Source organism: Mobula birostris, chromosome 3, assembly GCF_030028105.1.
Source record: "Mobula birostris isolate sMobBir1 chromosome 3, sMobBir1.hap1, whole genome shotgun sequence".
Lineage (NCBI taxonomy): Eukaryota > Metazoa > Chordata > Chondrichthyes > Myliobatiformes > Myliobatidae > Mobula > Mobula birostris.
The window spans coordinates 112,299,041-112,318,832 of NC_092372.1; the positions used below are offsets into that span (position 1 = coordinate 112,299,041).

General features: G+C 43.7%; 1 protein-coding gene across 2 annotated transcripts in view; it reads right to left on the reverse strand.

Moving 5' to 3' along the window:
- The window catches only part of rbm46 (RNA binding motif protein 46), a 127,139-nt gene that overhangs the window by 51,832 nt on the left and 55,515 nt on the right, over positions 1-19,792 (reverse strand). For both annotated transcript variants that reach the window (XM_072251938.1, XM_072251937.1), the window contains exon 3: positions 8,630-9,097. In XM_072251938.1, coding sequence (XP_072108039.1) covers positions 8,630-9,097 — 468 coding nt within the window. The remainder of the gene's footprint in view (positions 1-8,629; positions 9,098-19,792) is intronic.

Here is a 19,792-nt window from a genome sequence, read left to right on the forward strand (position 1 = left end):
CAGGGATCTGCACTGGGTCCAATGTTGTTCGTCATATATGTTAATGATCTGGATGATGGGGTGGTAAATTGGATTAGTAACTATGCAGATGATACTAAGATAGGTGGAGTTGTGGATAATGAAAGAGGTTTTCAAAGCTTGCAGAGAGATTTAGGCCAGTTAGAAGAGTGGGCTGGAAAGATGGCAGATGGACTTTAGTGCTGAAAACTGTGAGGTGCTACATTTTGGTAGGACTAATCAAAATAGGAGATACATGGTAAATGGTAGGGCATTGAAGAATGCCGTAGAACAGAGAGATCTAGGAATAATGGTGCATAGTTCCCTGAAGGTGGAATCTCATGTGGATAGGGTAGAGAAGAAAGCTTTTGGTATGCTGGCATTTATTAATCAGAGCATTGAGTATAGGAGTTGGGATGTAATGTTGAAATTGTATAAGGCATCAGTAAGGCCAAATTTGGAGTATCGTGTACAGTTCTGGTGACCGCATTATAGGAAAGATGTCAATAAAATTGAGAGAGTACAGAGGAGGTTTGCTAAAATGTTGCCTGGGTTTCGTCTCCTAAGTTACAGAGAAAGGCTGAACAAGTTAGGTCTTTATTCTTTGGAGCGTAGAAGATTGGGGGGACTTGATAGAGGTGTTTAAAATTATGAGGGGGATTGATAGGCTTTTTCCATTGAGAATGGGGGAGATTCAAACAAGAGGACCTGAGTTGAGAGTTAAAGGGCAAAAGTTTAGGGGTAACATGAGGGGGAACTTCTTTACTCAGAGAGTGGTAGCTGTGTGGAACGAGCTTCCAGCAGAAGTGGTTGAGGCAGGTTCGATGTTGTCGTTTAAAGTTAAATTGGATAGATATATGGACAGGAAAGGAATGGAGGGTTATGGGCTGAGTGCAGGTCGGTGGGACTAGGTGATCGTAAGAATTCGGCACGGACTAGGAGGGCCGAGATAGCCTGTTTCCATGCTGTAATTGTTATATAGAAGACATTGGAGCAGAATTAGGCCATTTGGCCTGTCGAGTCTGCTCTGTCAGACAATCATGGCAGATCCTTATTTTTCTCCTCAACTCCATTTCCCAGATTCTTCCCTTAACCTTTGGCGCCATGTCTAATCAAGAACCTATCAATCTCTGCCATAAATACACCCAACGACCTGACCTCCACAGCTGCATGTGGTAAAAAATTCCACAAATTCACCACACTCTGGCTAAAGAAATTGCTCTGCATCTCTGTTTTGAATGGACTCCCCTCTATCCTGAGGCTGCACCTTCTTGTCCTGGACTCTCCCACCATGGGAAACATCCTTTTCACATCTACTATCTAGGTCTTTCAACATTCAAAAAGTTTCAATGAGATCACCCTCCATCCTTCTAAATTCAGGCGAATACAGAACCAGAGCCATTAAATGTTCCTCATATGATAACCCTTCATTCCTGGAATCATCCTTATGAACCTCCTCACAACCCTCTTCAGTGCCAGCACAACTCTTCTAGGATAAGGAGCCCAAAACTGTACAGAATACTCAAGGTGAGACCCACACCCCTGCTCGTGTATTCTAGACCTCTTGAAACAAATGCTAACATTGCATTTGCCTTCTCCATCAACCTGAAAGTTAACCTGGGCTGAAGTCCATCTGCCACTTCTCAGCCCAGTTCTGCATCCTATCGACGTCCCGCTGTAACCTCTGTCAACCCTCCAGACTAAAAATCACAAAAAAGAGCGGTCCCAGAACAGATCCCTGCAGAACACCACTAGTCACCGACCTCCATGCAGAATACGAACCATCTACAACCACCCTTTGCCTCTGTGTGCTAGTCAATTCTGGATCCAGAAAGCAAGCTCTCCTTGGATCCCATGCCTTTTTACTTTCTGAAGGAACCTTGCATGGGGAATCTTATCAAAAGACTCACTGAAATCCATGCATCCACTGCTCTACCTTCATCAATGTGTTTTGTTGCATCCTCAAAGAATTCAATCTGGCTTATAAGGCACAACTTGCCCTTGACAAAGCCATGCTGACTGTCCCTGATCAATTATAATTCTTAACCATTCCAGAGTCTGCCTCCCTATCTGCTCCTCGATGTATCTGTTACTACTGGGGGGGGGTCTATAAAATACACCCAGCAGTTATTGCCCCCTTCCTGTTTCTTTCCACCAACATTGACTCAACAGACAAACCCTCCATGACTTCCTCCTTTTCTGCCATGCCCCCACCTCCTTGAGTTTTCTGAGGAGGCTGTAGAGATTATTAATGAGCAAAGGGCAGTACATGTTGTCTAGATGACAGGACCATCATGGTAAGCTTGAACCAGAAGATTATGACCTATGGGATCCATAGTGACTTGGTAGTTTGGATTCCAGCCGACTTGGCTATAGAAGGCAACATATAGTGGTGGAGTGGTATTATTCTGACTGGAGATCAAGGACCAGTAGTGTTCTGCAGGTATTCATGCTGAGACTTCTTTTCTTTTACAAAATTATAGGTGGACTGATTAGAAAATTTGTAGACAATACAGAAATTGGCAATTGAAGGTGGTTTTAAAATGACTTGTCAAGATAAATATTGTTTGGGAAATGGGGCAAAAGATGGTAGATTTTTTATGGTAGATTAAAAAACTTCAGATTGCCAGGTATGATGTTGTGGCCATTACTGAACCGTGGCTGAAGGATAGTTGTACTTGGGAGCTGAATGTCCAAGGTTACACGTTGTATCGGAAAGATAGGAAGGTAGGCAGAGGGGGAAACATGGTTCTACTGGTAAAGAATGGCATCAAATCAGTAGAAAGATGTGACATTGAATCGGAAGATGTTGAATCCTTCTGGGTTGAGTTAAGAAACTGCAAGGTTAAAAGGACCCTGATGGCAGTTATATACAGACCTCCAAACAGTGGCTGGGAAGTGGACCACAGATTACAACAGGAAATAGAAAAGGCGTGTCAGAAGGGCAATGTTATAGAGATTTTAACATGCAGGTCGATTGGGAAAATCAGGTTGGTATTGGATCTCAAGAGAGTGAATTTGTTGAATGCCCGAGAGATGGCTTTTTTTTTTTTTTAAGAGGAGTTTGTTGTTGGGGATCAGCTATACTGGATTGGATGTTATGTAATGAACCAGAGGTGATTAGGGAGCTTAAGGTAAAACAGATTATTATCTGAATGGTGGCCCATTAGGAAAAGAGGAGGTGCAACGAGACCTAGGTGCCATTATACACGTCATTGAAAGTGGGCATGCAGGTACAGCAGGTGGTGAAAAAGGCCAATGGTATGCTGGCATTTATAGCAAGAGGATTCGAGTACAGGAGCAGGGAGGTACTACTGCAGTTGTACAAGGCCTTGGTGAGACCACACCTGGAGTATTGTGTGCAGTTTTGGTCCCCTAATCTGAGGAAAGACATCCTTGCCATAGAGGGAGTACAAAGAAGGTTCACCAGATTGATTCCTGGGATGGCAGGACGTTCATATGATGAAAGACTGGATGAACTAGGCTTATACTCGTTGGAATTTAGAAGATTGAGGCGGGATCTGATTGAAACGTATAAAATCCTAAAGGAAGATTGTTCCCGATGTTGGGGAAGTCCAGAACGAGGGGTCACAGTTTGAGGATACAGGGGAAGCCTTTTAGGACCGAGATTAGGAAAAACTTCTTCACACAGAGAGTGATGAATCTGTGGAATTCTCTGCCACAGGAAACAGTTGAGGCCAGTTCATTGGCTATATTTAAGAGGGAGTTAGATATGGCCCTTGCGGCTAAAGGGATCGGGGGTATGGAGGGAAGGCTGGTGCAGGGTTCTGAGTTGGATGATCAGCCATGATCATACTGAATGGCGGTGCAGGCTCGAAGGGCTGAATGGCCTATTCCTGCACCTATTTTCTATGTTAACCCTTAGGAACCAGTGATCACAATACGACTGAGTTCAACTTCAAATCTGACTGGGAGAAAGTAAAGTCTGACATAGCAGTATTTCAGTGGAGTAAAGGAAGTTACAGTGATAGGTGAGAGGTGTTGGCCAAAGTAAATTGTAATGAGATGCTGGCAGGGATGACAGCAAAGCAGCAATGGTGTGCGTTTCTAGGGAAAATGAGGAAGGTGCAGGACATGTGCATTCCAAAAATGAAGAAATACTCAACTGGCAAAATAGTACAACTGTGGCTGACAAAGGAGGTCAAGCTAATGTAAAAGCAAAAGAGGGCATACAACAAAGCAAAAATTAGTAGGAAGACAGAAGATTGGGAAGTTTTTAAAAACCTACAGAGAGCAACCAGAATAATCATTATAAGGGGAAAGAAAAAATATGAAAACAAGCTAGCAAATAATATCAATGTGGATAGTAAAAACTTTTCCAAGTATGTAAAAAAAAAAAGAGATGAGAGTGGATATAGGACCTCTAGAAAATGAGGCAGGAGAAATAATAACAGGGGACAAGGAAATAGCTGATGAACTAAATGGGTATTTTGCATCAGTGTTCACCGCGGAAGATATCAGCAGTGTGCAGATGTTGTAGTGTGTGGAGGAAGAGAAGTGGGTGGAGTTACTATTACAAGGGAGAAGGTGCTCAAAAAGCTGTAAGACTTAAAAGGTACATAAGTCACCCGGACCAGATGAACTGCATCCTAAGGTTCTGAAAGAGGTAGCATTAGAGATTGTGGCGTCATTAGCAATGATCTTTCAAAAATCATTCTGGCATGGTGTCAGAGGACTGGAAAATTGCAAGTGTCACTCCACTCTAAGAAAGGAGGAAGGCAGCAGAAAGGAAATTATACATCTGTTAGCCTCACCTCAGTGGTTGGGAAGATGTTAACGTCAAAATTATTAAGGCTGAGGTGATGGAGTAGTTGGTGACATAGGACAAGATAGGACAAAGTCAGCATGGTTTCCTTAAGGAAAAATCCTGCCTGACGAACTTGTTGGAATTCTTTGAGGAGATTGCAAGTAGGATAGATAAAGGATTACAGTGGATGTTGTTTATATGGACTTTGACAAAGTGCCACACGAGGCTGCTTACCAAGTTAATAGCCCGTGGTATTCCAGTAAAATTACTCACATGGTTAGAGCATTGGCTGATTGGAAGAAGGGAGCGACTGGGAACAAAAGGATCCTTGTCTGGTTGGCTGCCAGTGATTAGTGGTGTTCCATAGGGGTCAGTGTTGGGACCACTTCTTTTTATGCTGTATATAAATGATTTAGATAATGGAATAGAGGCTTTATTACCAAGTTTGCAGATGATACAAAATCGGTGGAGGGGCAGGTAGTGTTGACAAAATGTAGGATGCAGAAGGACTTAGGCTGATTAGGAGAACGGGCAAGGAATTAGAAAATGAAATATGTTAGAAAATGCATAGACACGCACTTTGGTACTAGAAATAAATGTGTTGACTATTTTCTAAATGGGGAGTAAATTGAAAATCTGGGATGCAAAGTGACTTGGGAGTCCTTGTGCACAACACCCTAAAGCTTAACTTGCAGGTTGAGTCAGTGGTGAGAAAGGCAAATGCAATGTTAGCATTCATTTCAAGAGGCCTATAATACAAGAGCAGGGATGTGATGCTGAGGTGAGGCCTCACCTTGAGTATTGTGTACAGTTTTGGGCTCCTCATCTTAGAAGAGATGTGCTCGCATTGGAGAAGGTCCAGAGAAGGATCACAAGGATGATTCCAGGAATGAAAGTGTTATCATATGAGGAACGTTTCATGGCTCTGGGTCTGTATTCGCTGGAATTTAGAAAGATGAGAAGGGATCTCATTGAAATATTTCGAATGTTGAAAGGCCTAGACAAAGTAGATGTGGATAAGATGTTTCCCATGGTGGGAGAGACCAGGACAAGAAGGCACAGCCTCACGATAGAGGGGTGTCCACTAAAAACAGCGATGTGGAGAAATTTCTTTGGCCAGAGCGCAGTGAATTTGTGGAATTTGTTGCCACGTGCAGCTGTGAAGGCCAGGTCGTTGGGTGTACTTAAGGCAGAGATTGATAGGTTCTTGATTGGACATTGCACCAAAGGTTACAGGGAGAAGGCTGGGAAATGTGTTTGAGGAAGAGAGAAATAAAAGGATCAGCCATGATTGAATGGCAGAGCAGACTCAATGGGCCAAATAGCCTAATTCTGCTCCTATGTGTTATGGTCTCCTATGGTCTAAATTGAAAGAATGGGCAAAAAAAAAAAATGCCACAGTGTTAGGAAATATGTGATAATGCATTTTGGTAAAAGAGCAAAAGAAAGTCTTTTATCTAACTATTATCAAATTGGGGAGAAGGTTCAAACAGAGGCACAGAGGGACTTAGGAGTCCTCGTGCAAGACTCCCAGAGGTTAATCTACAGGTTGAGTAAAGAAGGCAATTACAATGTTGGCAGTTATTTCAAGGGGAATAGAGTATAAAAGCAAGGAAATGGTGCTGTGGCTTTATAAGACACTTGTCAGGCTGCACTTGGAGTACTGCAACAGTGTTGTGCCCATATCTCAGAAAGGATGTGTTGTCATTGGAGAGAGTCCAGAGGAGGTTAACAAGGATTATTCTGGGAATGAAGGGGTTAGCCTATGAGGAGCATTTGGCAGCTTTGTGCCTGTGTTGACTGGAATTCAGAAGACTGCGTAGGGATCTCATTGAAACCTACTGAATGTTGAAAGGACTAGATAGGGTGGATGTGGAGAGAATATTTCCTATGGTGGGGATATCCAGAACTAGAGGGCACAGTCTCAAAATTGAAGGGTGACCCTTTGGAACAGAGGTAAGGAGGAATTTTTTTTAGCTAGACAGCAGTAACTCTGTGGAATACTCTGTCACACACTGCGGTATATTTAAGGTGGAAGTTGATAGTTTCCTGATCAGTCAGGGCATCAAAGGATATGGGGAGTAGGCAGGTCTATGGGGTTGAGTGGGATCTGGGAATCAGCCATCATGGAATGGCTGAGCAGACTCAATGGGCTGAATGGCCTAATTCTGCTCCTATGCCTTATCGTCTTATGAAGAGAGGTTGAACCAACAGTAGAGGAGGCCGTGGATATCATGCCATCAGGTTGGAGGCTACTCAGACGGAATATAAGGTGTTGTTCCTCCAACCTGAGTTCATGCCATCAGGTTGGAGGCTAGCCAGACGGAATATAAGGTTTTGTTCCTCCAACCTGAGTAAGGATCTCCCAGTGGCCACACATTTTAACTCCACGTCCCATTTCCATTCTGACATGTCTATCCATGGCCTCCTCTACTGTAAAGATGAAGCCACACTCAGGTTGGAGGAACAACACCTTATATTCCATCTGGGTAGCCTCCAACCTGATGGCATGAACCAGGACTTCTCAAACTTCCGCTAATGCCCCACCTCCCCCTCGTACCACATCTGTTATTTATTTATATACACACATTCTTTCTCTCTCTCTCTCTCTCCTTTTTCTCCTTCTGTCCCCTTGCCCATCCTGTGGGTTCCCCCCCCTCCCCCTTTTCTTTCTCCCTGAGCCTCCTGTCCCATGATCCTCTCATATCCCTCTTGCCAATCAACTGTCCAGCTCTTGGCTCCATCCCTCCCTCTCCTGTCTTCTCCTATCATTTTGGATCTCCCCCTCCCCTCCCACTTTTAAATCTCTTACTAGCTCTTCTTTCAGTTAGTCCTGACAAAGGGTCTCGGCCCGAAACGTCGACCGTACCTCTTCCTAGAGATGCTGTCCGGCCTGCTGCATTCACCAGCAACTTTGATCTGTGTTGCTTGAACCAACTTAGACTGTTTTCTCTGGAGCATCAGAGGCTGAGAGGAAACCCGACAAAGTAAATGAAATTATGAGCAGAAAATAAAATCTTTAATCCAACATGAAAATGTCAAGTACGTGAAGGCACCGCCTTAAGGTGAGGGGACTAAATTGTGCTGTAGGTTTTCTATGTTCCTATGACTACTACAAGAAAGCTTTTTATCACGAAAGAGTGGTAGATGCTTGGTTGTGTTGACAGAGGAAATGGCAGAAGCAGATATGATGACAGTGTTTAGGAAAGAGCCATATGGTAGGCAGGGATATGGCCGACAACATAATAGGGTAGTATTAGTGCGAAATTTCAATTTCTTTTCAGACACAGCCATGTAAAAGGCTTAGAGTGGAATTTGTGAAGTCTATCCAAGTAACCTAATAGAGATGCTGCAACATTAGACCTCCGCCTGGGGAATCATCTGGGGCAAGCAAAAGAATTGAAGAACTGTCTGTCAGAGAGCACTTTGGGTCTCGTGACCATAATTCTATTCGTTTTTAAATGGTTATGCAGAAGTACAAGGCTGGTGCACAGGTTAGGGTCCTGAACTGTGGCACTGCAATTTGGAGTCATTAGGCTGTATTTTGCAGAGCTTGATTATTAGCCATGATTTATAAACACCATAAGTAAAAAGCAGTAAGTTACCTGAGGGACCTGTTCATGTACTGCACATAAAATCTAAGAAAAACCAAGAATCAACCAGCACTCAGATGTTACCTTCATTTTTTTCCTATTAGACTCCCATTAAAGCTTATTTTAAAAACTGAACACCAGTCCACAAGTTAAGCTCTCCATAGAATTTCTTGTGACATTAATAAAAAATAAATTTATAGTTGGTAAAATTGGTGATTCAACAGTGAAGATCTGCTAATTAATTAAATTACTTCTAAAACAATTCCAGTACCTGGAATAAGCTTTCTTCTGGCCATTGCAGCAGCTCTGTGAGATTCATATTCCACAAATGCAAATCCACGGTTCTTTGTCTTGTCAGTGGCACTGGGGTAGACAATGACATCAACAACACTTTCAGTAACCTTTTTCATCTCTTCCAGGATTTCATCTTTTTTTTTCTCTTTTGGAATTGCTCCAATGAACAGTCTACAGTTGTCCAAGCTAACACAGACACCAATAAATTTTCCAGGACGAATTTCAAAATTGTTCAGCATTTTGATCGCATTCTGGGCTTCTTCTCTTGTAGTATACATAACAAATGCATAACCTCGATTCTCACCACTGAATTCCATCATCAGTCTAAACTCAAAAATTTTTCCTGCTCTCTGGAACACAGGTACCAATTCATCCTCGTACATGTCCCGAGGAATCTTTCCCACAAATACTTCACATCCACGAGGTGGTGGCGGGCCATCCCAACCTTGAAAACAAAATCTTTTATCATTTATCACATCAAATTCATTAGGCAAAAGGTACAAGTTTAAGGTTTACATTTGATTACGATCAGGTACAAAAATGCAATATTACTTGTAATATAATTTTTAATGCCAAAAATCAAATTCAATGTACAATACAACTACAGTAAATACCTAAACAGAATATTGAGATGCTTATGTTTAAAACATCTCATACCCTTAAGATAATTTGCCTCTTCTTCTCTCATACCTCTATGTCAACTGCCCTTAAAAAAGTAAGCACACTGATGTTTCAAAAGCAGTAGGCTAAAATGGTCATTTAGAGATTCTTGTTGTCTTAGTTAATTTTTCAGCAGAAATTTTCTCAAAACCCCAATACCATTTTAATCAACTTTCTTATTCTAATAAAGAATTCATGCAACATTCCATTAGAAAAAGCCATTTTGGAGATTTGAGGAAAGGCCAATCCGAAAGATTGGAAACCTGAGAAGACATAATTTACTCAGGTTCACTGATCAAATAGAAAAGTAGAAAATAGTATTGGAGCTTTGAGCAGCGGCCAATCAGCATTCAGGATTGATTAGCAAGAACAAATTAAAGTAAGGCAGGAGCAAGCGGAGCGGCCATCATTGGAGTGGGCAAAGTTAGAGTGGAGATTTTGAGGCTTTAGCTTTTCCAGGCTTTAGTGAAGACAGGCTTCAGTCAGAGTAGGCAGAGTTCCCCCACCCCTTTCTTTACATGTGCTCAGTTAGAACAGTAGAGATGCCAGTGTGAATAGTGGAATGTTTCTTTTGCAAAATGTGGAAAGGTAGGGAGACCTCCAGTGTCCCTAACAACTACACGTGTGAGAAGTGCATCCAGCTGTAGCTTCTAACAATCTCCGTTAAGGAGATGGAGCTGGAAATGTATGAACTCCAGATCATACAGGAAGCTGACGATGTGATACTGAGCTGATTACATCCAAGGTGCAGGACACAGGAAACTGGGTGACAGGCAGGAAGGGGAAAGGGGTTAAACAGCCAATGGATAGTACCCCTGTGATCAATCTCTCAACAACAGGTATATCACTTTGGATACCATTGACAGGGTGGGGGGCAATGACCTAGCAATGGAAAGTCATAAAGGTCAGGTTTCTGGCACTGAGTCTGACTGTGAATTAGAAGGGAAGGTGAGAGAAGAGGCAAGCTGTGGTGATAGGGGATTCGTTAGTTAGTAGAACAGAAAGGAAGTTCTGTGGATGTGAACAAGATTCTTGAATAGTATGTTGCCTTTAGGGTGCTAAAGTCTACGACATCTTGGATCGAGTCCTCAGCATTATTAAGTGGGAGGGTAAACAGCCAGAGGTAGTGGTCCATGTACCAATGATATATGTAGTAAGAGTGACAAGTTTCTGCAAAGGGAGTTCAGGGAGGTAGATGCTAAATTAAAGGTCAGGATCTTCAGGATTGTGGTATCAGGATTGCTACTCATGTCACGTGCTAGTGAGGCCAGAAACAGGAAGAGTACACAGTTTAACACGCGGTCAAGGAGTTAGAATAGGAGCAAGGGCATAAGACTTTTGGATCATTGAGTTCTCTTACAGGGAAGGTGGAACCTCTACAGAACAGACAGTTTTCACGTGAACCAGAAGGAGACTAATATGCTTGTGGGATGGTTTGCTGGTGTTGTATGATGGAGTTTAAACTAGAGTTGCAGGGGATGGGAACTAAAGTGCCAGAACAGTTAATAGCGAGGTTGTGGAGACAGATGTTGTTCAGGCCTCAGACAAAGTCAGGATCAAAAGGTTCAGCATGGTGTGACTAGTGTCTTGAGCTGTATATATTTCAATCCAAGTATCATAGGAAAGGCGGATGAGCTCAGGACATGGATCAACACTTAGAATTATGATATTGCAGTCATTGGTGAGACTTGGTTGCAGGAGGGGCAGAAATGGTAGCTCAATATTCCGGGGTTCCATTGTTTTAAAAATGACAGAACGGGAGGGATTAAATGGAGGAGGAGTGGCATTACGAATCAGGGAAAATATTGTGGCAGTAGTAAATCAGGACAGACTGGAGAACTCATCTGGTGATGCATTATGGGTGGAACTGAAAAATAAGGAAGGCCATGTTAATGGGACTATATTACAGCCCGAGGGATTTAGAGGAATAAGTTTGTGGTGAGATCGCAGACTGTTGCAAGAAACACAAGGATGTTATAGGAGGTGATTTTAACTTTCCACATATTGAGTGGGAATCCCATAATGTAAAAGGACTAGATGCGATAGAGTTGGTCACATATGTTCAAGAAACTTTCCTTAATCAGTCCCAACTAGACAGTGCGCGATACTTGATTTGCTATTAGGGAATGACACAGGGCAGATGACAGAAATTTCATCTAGTGATCACAATGCCATTACTTTCAAAGTAAATATTCAATAAGATAGGTCCGGTCCGTGGGATGAGATTCTAATTTAGAAAAAGGCCAATTTTTGATGGTGTGACAAAAGAACCAGTTATCAGAAGATTGATGCCAATAAGAGGACAATGGGGGAACATGCAAGGAGCTAATAAGAGAGAGACGAGAGAGATTACCAAAAGGAGACACGGTTCCGAGTATTGTCAGAGACCGGTGGCTTTGAACCCTGAACTGTTTGAAGTTTGATGGACAGGCGATACTCCAGCAGGGGGATAAAAAGGGACAGGTTCGCTAAGGCAACAGACACACGACTCCACGAGGTAACCAGACCCTGAAAGCGGTGTGCCCCCCAACAAGTTGGTGGGAGTTTTTGGAGGTGTGGTCGCGGGACCAGCCATAGACGCACAGGGTGGAAAGACACAGTCGGGCGGGAACCTGGTGTGTGTGTCCGCCCTTGCCTGGGTGCCGGGTTCACCGCAGAAGAACGATCGTATCTGGAACGGAGGGGTCACAGTCGGTGACCTCGGAAGACATTACAAAGGGCTCGCCCGAAAGCTAACTGCGAGGAATATCGAAGGTCTGTTTGGAATCCGATTTGCATGTTCATTCGTTCTCTCTCTCTCCCCAACGACACGACGGCGATTACTGTGAACTGAATTGAACTGAACTTTGTGTCACTTGATGACTGATCATTTTACCCCTAGACTGAAATAGAGCTTGATTGATCCGATTATCCTAGTTCTGTGTACATGTGTGTTTATTCATTGCTAAACTGTTGCATTTATATCTTTTTGATTAGAGTGCTGTGTTGCTTATTTCTTTAATAAAACTTTCTTAGTTCCAGTAATCCAGACTCCAACTAAGTGGTCCATTTCTGCTGGTTTGGCAACCCAGTTACGGGGTACGTAACAATGGTATCAGAAATGATCTGGTAAGTGTGGATAGGGACAGTGTGTTTTCTGGAAAAGTGTCCATTGGTAAGTGGGAGGCCTTCAAAAGTGAAATTTTGAGAATACAAAGCTTAACTGTGCCTGTGAAGGGAACCTTGAAATTCAAGAGCTATTGAGGCACTGATTAAGAAAAAAAAAGGAAGTACATAACATGTAAGAACAAATGAGGTGCTTAAGGAGTCAAAATAAATGTAAGTGAACACTTAAGAAAACAGAAGGGCTAAAAAGAGCCATTAGATTAGATTATGAGGACACACAGTCCTCTTTTATTGTCATTTAATAATGCATGTATTAAGAAATGATACAATGTTTCTCCAGAGGTCATGAGGTTGTCCTTTCAAACAAAGTGAAGGATTCTACAGATATGCTAATAGCAAAAGAATTGCAAGGGACAAAATTGATCCTCTGGAAGATCAGAATGGTAATCCACGTGTAAAGCCAAAACAGATCTTAACTAAGTTTTTTTTTCATCTGTATTTGCACAGTAGACAGTCTATAAAAGTGAGGCAAAGCAACATCAACTTCATTGGCACTGTACAGATTACCAAGAAGTTTACTATCCTGAGGCAAATCAGGGTGAGGGCAGGTAAATCCCCAGGGCCTGACAAATGTTCCCTCATATCCTAGGGCAGGCAAGAGCAGAAATTGTCAGGGCCCTAGCAGAGATGTTTAAATCATCCTTAGTGACAGGAGAAACACCAGAGGACTGAAGGTTAGCCAACGTTATTCCGCTGTTTAAGACCACAGAGCATAAGACCATAAGGTATCGGAGCAGAATTCAGTCCTTTGGCCCATTGAGTTTGCGCCACCGTTTTACCATGGCTGATCCATTTTCCCTCTCAGCCCGAATCTCCTGCCTTCTCTCCCTATCCCTTCATGCCCTGACCAATCAAGAATCTAACAACCTCTTCCTTAAATATACATATACTGTATTCCAGTGATAACAGGCCCAGAGCCAACAGACGCTCTTCAAATGACAAGCCATTCAATCCTGGAATCATTTTTGTGAACTTTGAACCCTCTCCAGTTTCAGCACATTCTTTCTAAGATAAGGGGCCCAAAACTGCTCACAATACTCCAAGTGAGGCATCACCAGTGCATTATAAAGTGTCAACATTACATTCTTGCTCTTATAATCTAGCCCTCCTAAAATGAATGCTAACATCGCATTTTCCTTCCTTACCAAAGACTAAACCTGCAAATTAACCTTTAGGGAATCCTGCACAAGGACTCCCAAGTCCCTTTGCACCTCCATTTTTATATTTTCTCTCCATTTAGAAAATAGTCAACCCTTTCATTTCTTCTACCAACGTGCATGACCATACACTTCCCAACACAACTGTATTCCATCTGCCATTTCTTTGCCATTCTGCTCATCTGTTTCAATAGGTTTCAATAGGTACATTTAATGTCAAGAAACGTATACAATATACATCCTGAAAACCTGTTTCTTCGCAAACATCCATGAAAACAGAGGAATGTACCAATGAACGAATGACAGTTAAACCTTAGAACTCCAAAGCCCCCACCCCAGCTCCCCCCTCCCACGCACAAGCAACAGCAAGGAAACAACCACCCTCCCCCACCAGCAAGAAAGCATTGGTGCACCCCCTCCCCCCCCCCCGAGCACTCAAGCGTGCAGCAAAGCATCAATAAAAGACACGGACCTGCAGTACCCCAAAGACTACTTGTTCAACCTGGTAATCCGAAATACCACAGGCTCTCTCTTTTCCCCCTAACAAGGGAAAAAGAAGTTTCCCTGGTCTGTCTTTCTCTTGGTTTTGACTTCCTCAAAACCATCTGACCCTCCAGATAATGTCGTATCATGTGCAATCTTTGCAACAAATCCATAAATTCCATCATCCAAATCATTTATAATGTAAAAAGAACTGGTTCCAACACAGACTCCTGTGGAACACCACTAGACACTGGCAGCCAACAAGAAAAGGGCCCCTTTATTTCCACCCTTTGTCTCCTGCCAGACAGCCAATGTTTTATCCAGGCTAGAATCATTCCTATAATACCATGGTCTCACAGCTTGTTCAGCAGCCTCATGTATGGCGGCTTGTCAAAAATCTTCTGAAAATCCAAGCACATAGCATCAACTGATTCTCCTTTGTCTATCCTGCTTGTTATTTCTTCATAGAATTCCAACAGATTTGTCAGGCAAGATTTTCCCTTGAGGAAACCATGCAGACTACAGCCTATTTTATCATGTGCCTCTAAGTACCCTGTAACCACATCCTTTACAATCTACCTCAACATCTTCACAACCATTGAGGTCAGACTAACTGGCTTATAATGTCCTTTCTTCCTCGCCTTTATTGAAGAGTGGAGTGACATTTGCATTTTTCCAGTCTGCCAGAACCATTTCAAAATCTAGTTGATAGAGTAGAGGGATAGGTAAATATGGGTATATGTGGAGAGTGTCATGGTTAAAGGTCGAAACACTCGGTGAAGGTTGGGAACCACCTGATGACATCTGCTCCTTGCTGAAGGCTATGGTTACCTTATAATGTAACTTGAGAATGCACCCTAACAGGTGTATGTAACAAACAAGGTATAGACTAAGAACAATGATCAATTACCTTATGTTACTGCGGCTGGGCAGGTCAGAAAGAAACCCTACCCAACAACAGATATTGTTCTCTGAAAATGCTAGAACATCTCAAGGTATAACTAAATACGGGAAGGATAGCATAGGGGACCGAATGTTCGAGAGAAAGGGGAAAGTGTCTATACAAGGAACTGATGTTGTATCCAGGCTGGCTTTGGCAGAAAATAATTATAACTAACCAATGATGATTTTACATCTAATAGCATATGATTGAAATTATTAACGTGATCGAATCTATCCTAAAACTTTCTTAACTCGTGTAATTGTAAGATTTCCTGCCTACGTGATGATCAATGTTATAAATTGTGAAGAATTGTGATTCGGGGAGGGTAGTGTCCGGACTGGCTCTTTGGGAGATCAGTCTGTAACTTCCCCCATAGCATGCTATGAATAAAGAGTAAAGTTTGATATTGCTCGTTTTATTGTGTTTGTGGTATTTGCGCTCTTGCACTGGGTCGATCTGCCTTTGACAATTTGGCGAGCCAGCCAGAAGTCCAAGACGAGGCATCCCCGTGAGACGGCATCAGTGATCGGTTCAGTGGCAGTGACCCGAGATGGATGGACCCACAGGGTAAGATTTACCTTGATCTCTCTCATTAATTGTCCACCTTGACGACCCCTTCATCTGGTGGGTAATCCTCTGACGGACTCCTTCCGAAACCTGAGTTGAGGATAGCCCGAGTACCACAGGTCAGAAGATTCAGGGTAACAGAGACTAGGTATTGTGAGTATTAAAGTCTGCGGGGTAACAGAGGACCCGACTAGGTATTGGTGAGTATTAAAGTCTGTGGGTGCCGAAGAATTGGGCAGTGGATCATCAACAGTGATCAAGAACATTTTTCTTTGGGCGCATCACCGTGAATTGGGCAGTGTGGGTTAGTAGCAGTAACCTATTACATTTTGAAGTTAGTGACCATTCTAATTGATGTGGGGGGGCCGGGGTGTGTAGCGCGGTAAATTGACCAGCACAGGACAGAGCAGAAGTTTGGCCAAACACAGGGGAAGGGGCTCTCCCCTGTAGTCTATCCAGATGTTGTAAATATGTTTTGGGGTACGCTTATGACAATTTGCTTGTCTCAACATCCAGCCTTAGACCAGTTGTTAAGAAGGGAAATCCCCCACATGAAGGTCAGGACCCTGAAGTGGATGTGAGAAAAGGAGGCGGCTGAGCAAAAAGACTAGGAAGTATGGCGAAAACATTAGATAAGACAGTAAACAACACGCCATTATTTAAATTATGTACAGATGACCCTGAAAGAGAAAATTATTACCGAAGGTTATCCGCATGCCTAAATCAGAAATTGGGTAGTGAAATTTGGCCTTCGGGTGGGTCCTGGGACTTAGATAAATGTTTGAAGGCAGAGGAAGCAATTTTGAAATGTAATGCCGGACAAAAATGGAACGTTTTAATGTCCAATTGGAGAAAAACGGCCGAAGAATTAAATAATAGATCTAAGCAAAGTAGTTGGGAGTACAATGCACGTCAAAGAAGGTTTAGTGTATGTGACATGTAGGAAATTTGAAATTGTGGGAGATATTAAAAGGACTGTGTGAGGATTATGATACGAATAAGGGAAAACAGGATAGGGAGACGAAAGATAGGCAAGTTAAGGACAGACGATAAGGTAAGGATGAAGCCGGCAAAAGTAAAATTGAGGTACCTCTTGACCTGTCTGGACTGCCCATGCTGTTTGATGATAATGAGAGTGAGGAGGAGGTCTGGTGCACCCTACCGCAGCCCACGGCGCCGCCACCCCCATATGACGTTACCACTACCCAACCCCAGCCATCTCAGAATACAACCTCCTCAAGCCCAATAGCCTCCCGAACCAGGGGACAACTTCGGCAAAGGAAAGGTAATAGGCGCAAGACTAGGAGGCGACGAAACCTTCTCGTAGGAGACGGGCCCCTGGTAGACCCTGAGACCAATACTGACTATGACTCTGGTGCTGATAATGACGATCCCGAAGACCCTAGACCACCACCTATGCTATGCTAGACAAAGTAATGGCGAGTCCTATGAGACCCAGAGGGAGTGGGATCCCAAGGCAATTTCCTAACAGGACCATTCCCAATCCTAAAGCAGGATAGCCAGGCCAAGAGACTAGTATACAGGTTTATACTCCTTGGAAGCCCCAAGAAATGTGTATGATCATAAACCAGGCCCCAAACAGGAAAAATGATCCCGAGGGATTTATCGATTATACGAATGGCACAATCCAAATGTTTCAGGCGACTCCCCAGGATCTTTTTAGCTTGTGCTGCATGGCTCTTACCACCAGTGAGCAGGAAAGATGGCAGGTAGCTTTGGGAAATCATGCCAATTGGCAGTCCTTTTCCAGCGCAGACCAGGTGAATAACATAAAGAAGGCTCTAAGAGAGGCCTTGCAGTGCCCCGCAGTGCAGTGTCCTCGAATGCTGCCCAAAGGCGGGGGAAGATGGCAGCGATTCTTGGGAACGCTTCTGCTCCCTTTATGCAACCTACAATGGAGATGCCGCTTATAATGCCAGCAATGCCTTGCCCCAGTTTCAAGAAAGAGGCGGTTGAAGGCATAATCCATCTCATAGAATCCTTCTGTAAGCAGAGCATTCTAGTCCCAAGCCAGCCCCCTTGCAATACTCCTATCTTGCCGGTTCCAAAGCCTGGAAGGCCAGATTGGCGGTTAGTGCAGGATCTCCATATGATTAATGAAATTGTGCAGCCTATACATCCGGTAGTCCCTAATCCTGCTACGATTTTAAGCAGCATTCCACCGGACTCCCAAATTTTTACCATAGTAGATCAGCAGCATACATTTTTTGTAATTCCCCTTGCTCCTGAGTCGCAGTACCTTTTTGCATTTACCTTTCAAGATCAGCAGTACACTTGGACTAGGTTAGCCCAAGGTTTTGTGCACTCTCCCATTATTTTCTCACAGATATTGCATAGGCAGCTTAGAGATTTACAATTTCCCGGGGGCTCTACGGTAATACAGTATGTAGACGACCTCCTACTGGCAAGCCCGTCAGAGACATCAAATACACATGACACCAATACACTTCTGAATGCCCTGCATTCGTGGGGACACGTGATTCCACCCCAAAAAGTAAAGAGAGCCCAAAGGCAAGTGAGATTTCTAGGAACCCTTTTGAGTGCAACCAAAAGGCAGCACACTTCTGAAAGGGTGACCCCCAATCCTCACAACCCCCCTGCCCACTACACCGAAAGCCATGCATGCTTTCCTTTGCCTGGTAAACTTTTGTAGACAGTGGATTTCAAATGTTGCTCTGTATACAAGACATTTGAGCCCTCTGGCTTCCAGTACGCTTAAGGAACTAACTGAGCAACAGAAAGAAACCTTTGAGGAATTGAAAAAATTGCTCTCGAGGGCGCCCACTCTATGACCATCCGTTCCAGATTTTGTGAATGTTTTAGATGGCTACGCCACTGCAGTGCTCATTCAGACTCATGGGGATAGGCGTAGGCCTGTTGCCTATTATTCCACTAAGTTAGACCCCGTAGCACAGGGATTACACCCCCACCCCCCACCCCGCGCAGATGCTCCCGGCCATTTACTCCCTAATTATGGCTGCTTCCAACATCACTCCCCAACAGCCAGTTACAGTGTATTTGTCCCATACCATTGTAACCCTGCTGACCTCCCATCAGACCCAACATCTCACCCAGGCCAGACTAAGCCACTATGAAATAGCATTACTTAATAACCCACTCCTCACCTTTGCATACTGTAATGCCATCAACCCCGCTACATTTTTAGAGTCGGCCCCCGTTGAGTTGACAGAACCTCCTCATGACTGTCCGCTTCAGAACCATTTTCTCACCTCATCACGCCCCGTCCTCTCAGACACAGCTATTCCAGGGCAACAACTTACCGTATACGTGGATGGCAGTTCCACCATCTCTGAGACTGGGGAACGTCCTCTGCGACTACGATGTTGTCGGCAATGACCACACGCTCGAAAGTGGAGCTCTCCAGCCCTCAGTCTCTACCCAAAAAGCAGAACTTTTTGCTCTCACTTGTGCCTGTATTTTAGCCAAGGACAAAAAGGCCTATGTTTATACAGACTCTCACTACGCATTTGGGGTGGCCCATGATTTTGGGCAACTCTGGGCATAGCGGGGGTTTCTCACCTCCTCCGGGACCCCCATCCAGAATGCCACGTATTTAAAAAATCTCCTCCAGGCTATACTCCCAATTGGCCATTATTAAATGTTCGGCTCATCTAAAAGACGAATCTGTAGTGACTAAAAGAAACAACAGGGCCAAATTGGCAGCCAAGCCGGCTGCGCAGGAGGCGATTATTATAGTTTCAACTGCAGAGCGACTGGCCTTCACCACGACTAAATCACCACGAGCGCCGGGCATTCCAGACAGGGCTACAGTTCAGAAACTCCAGGGGTATGCCCCGATTCAGAAAAACAACTCTGGAAGACACACGGATGTGTGCATTCGGTGTCCACAGGCCTCTGGCATACCCCAGTTGGCCAAGTTTGTATTCCTGATGTTTTGTTACCAATGCTTATTGATTGCCTGCATATGGACACCCACCTTGGCAAGGAGGGAATGAGTAATATTTTGCTCTGCACATGGTGGCACCCAAGGCTGGAGGAGGCTGCCACAGCAAAAATACAAACCTGTTTGATTTGCCAAAAGACAAACGCAGGAAAAAGAGTAAAATGTGCCCCAGGAAAAACCCCCTTGCCAAGTGGTCCTTTTGAATGTATTCAGCTTGAT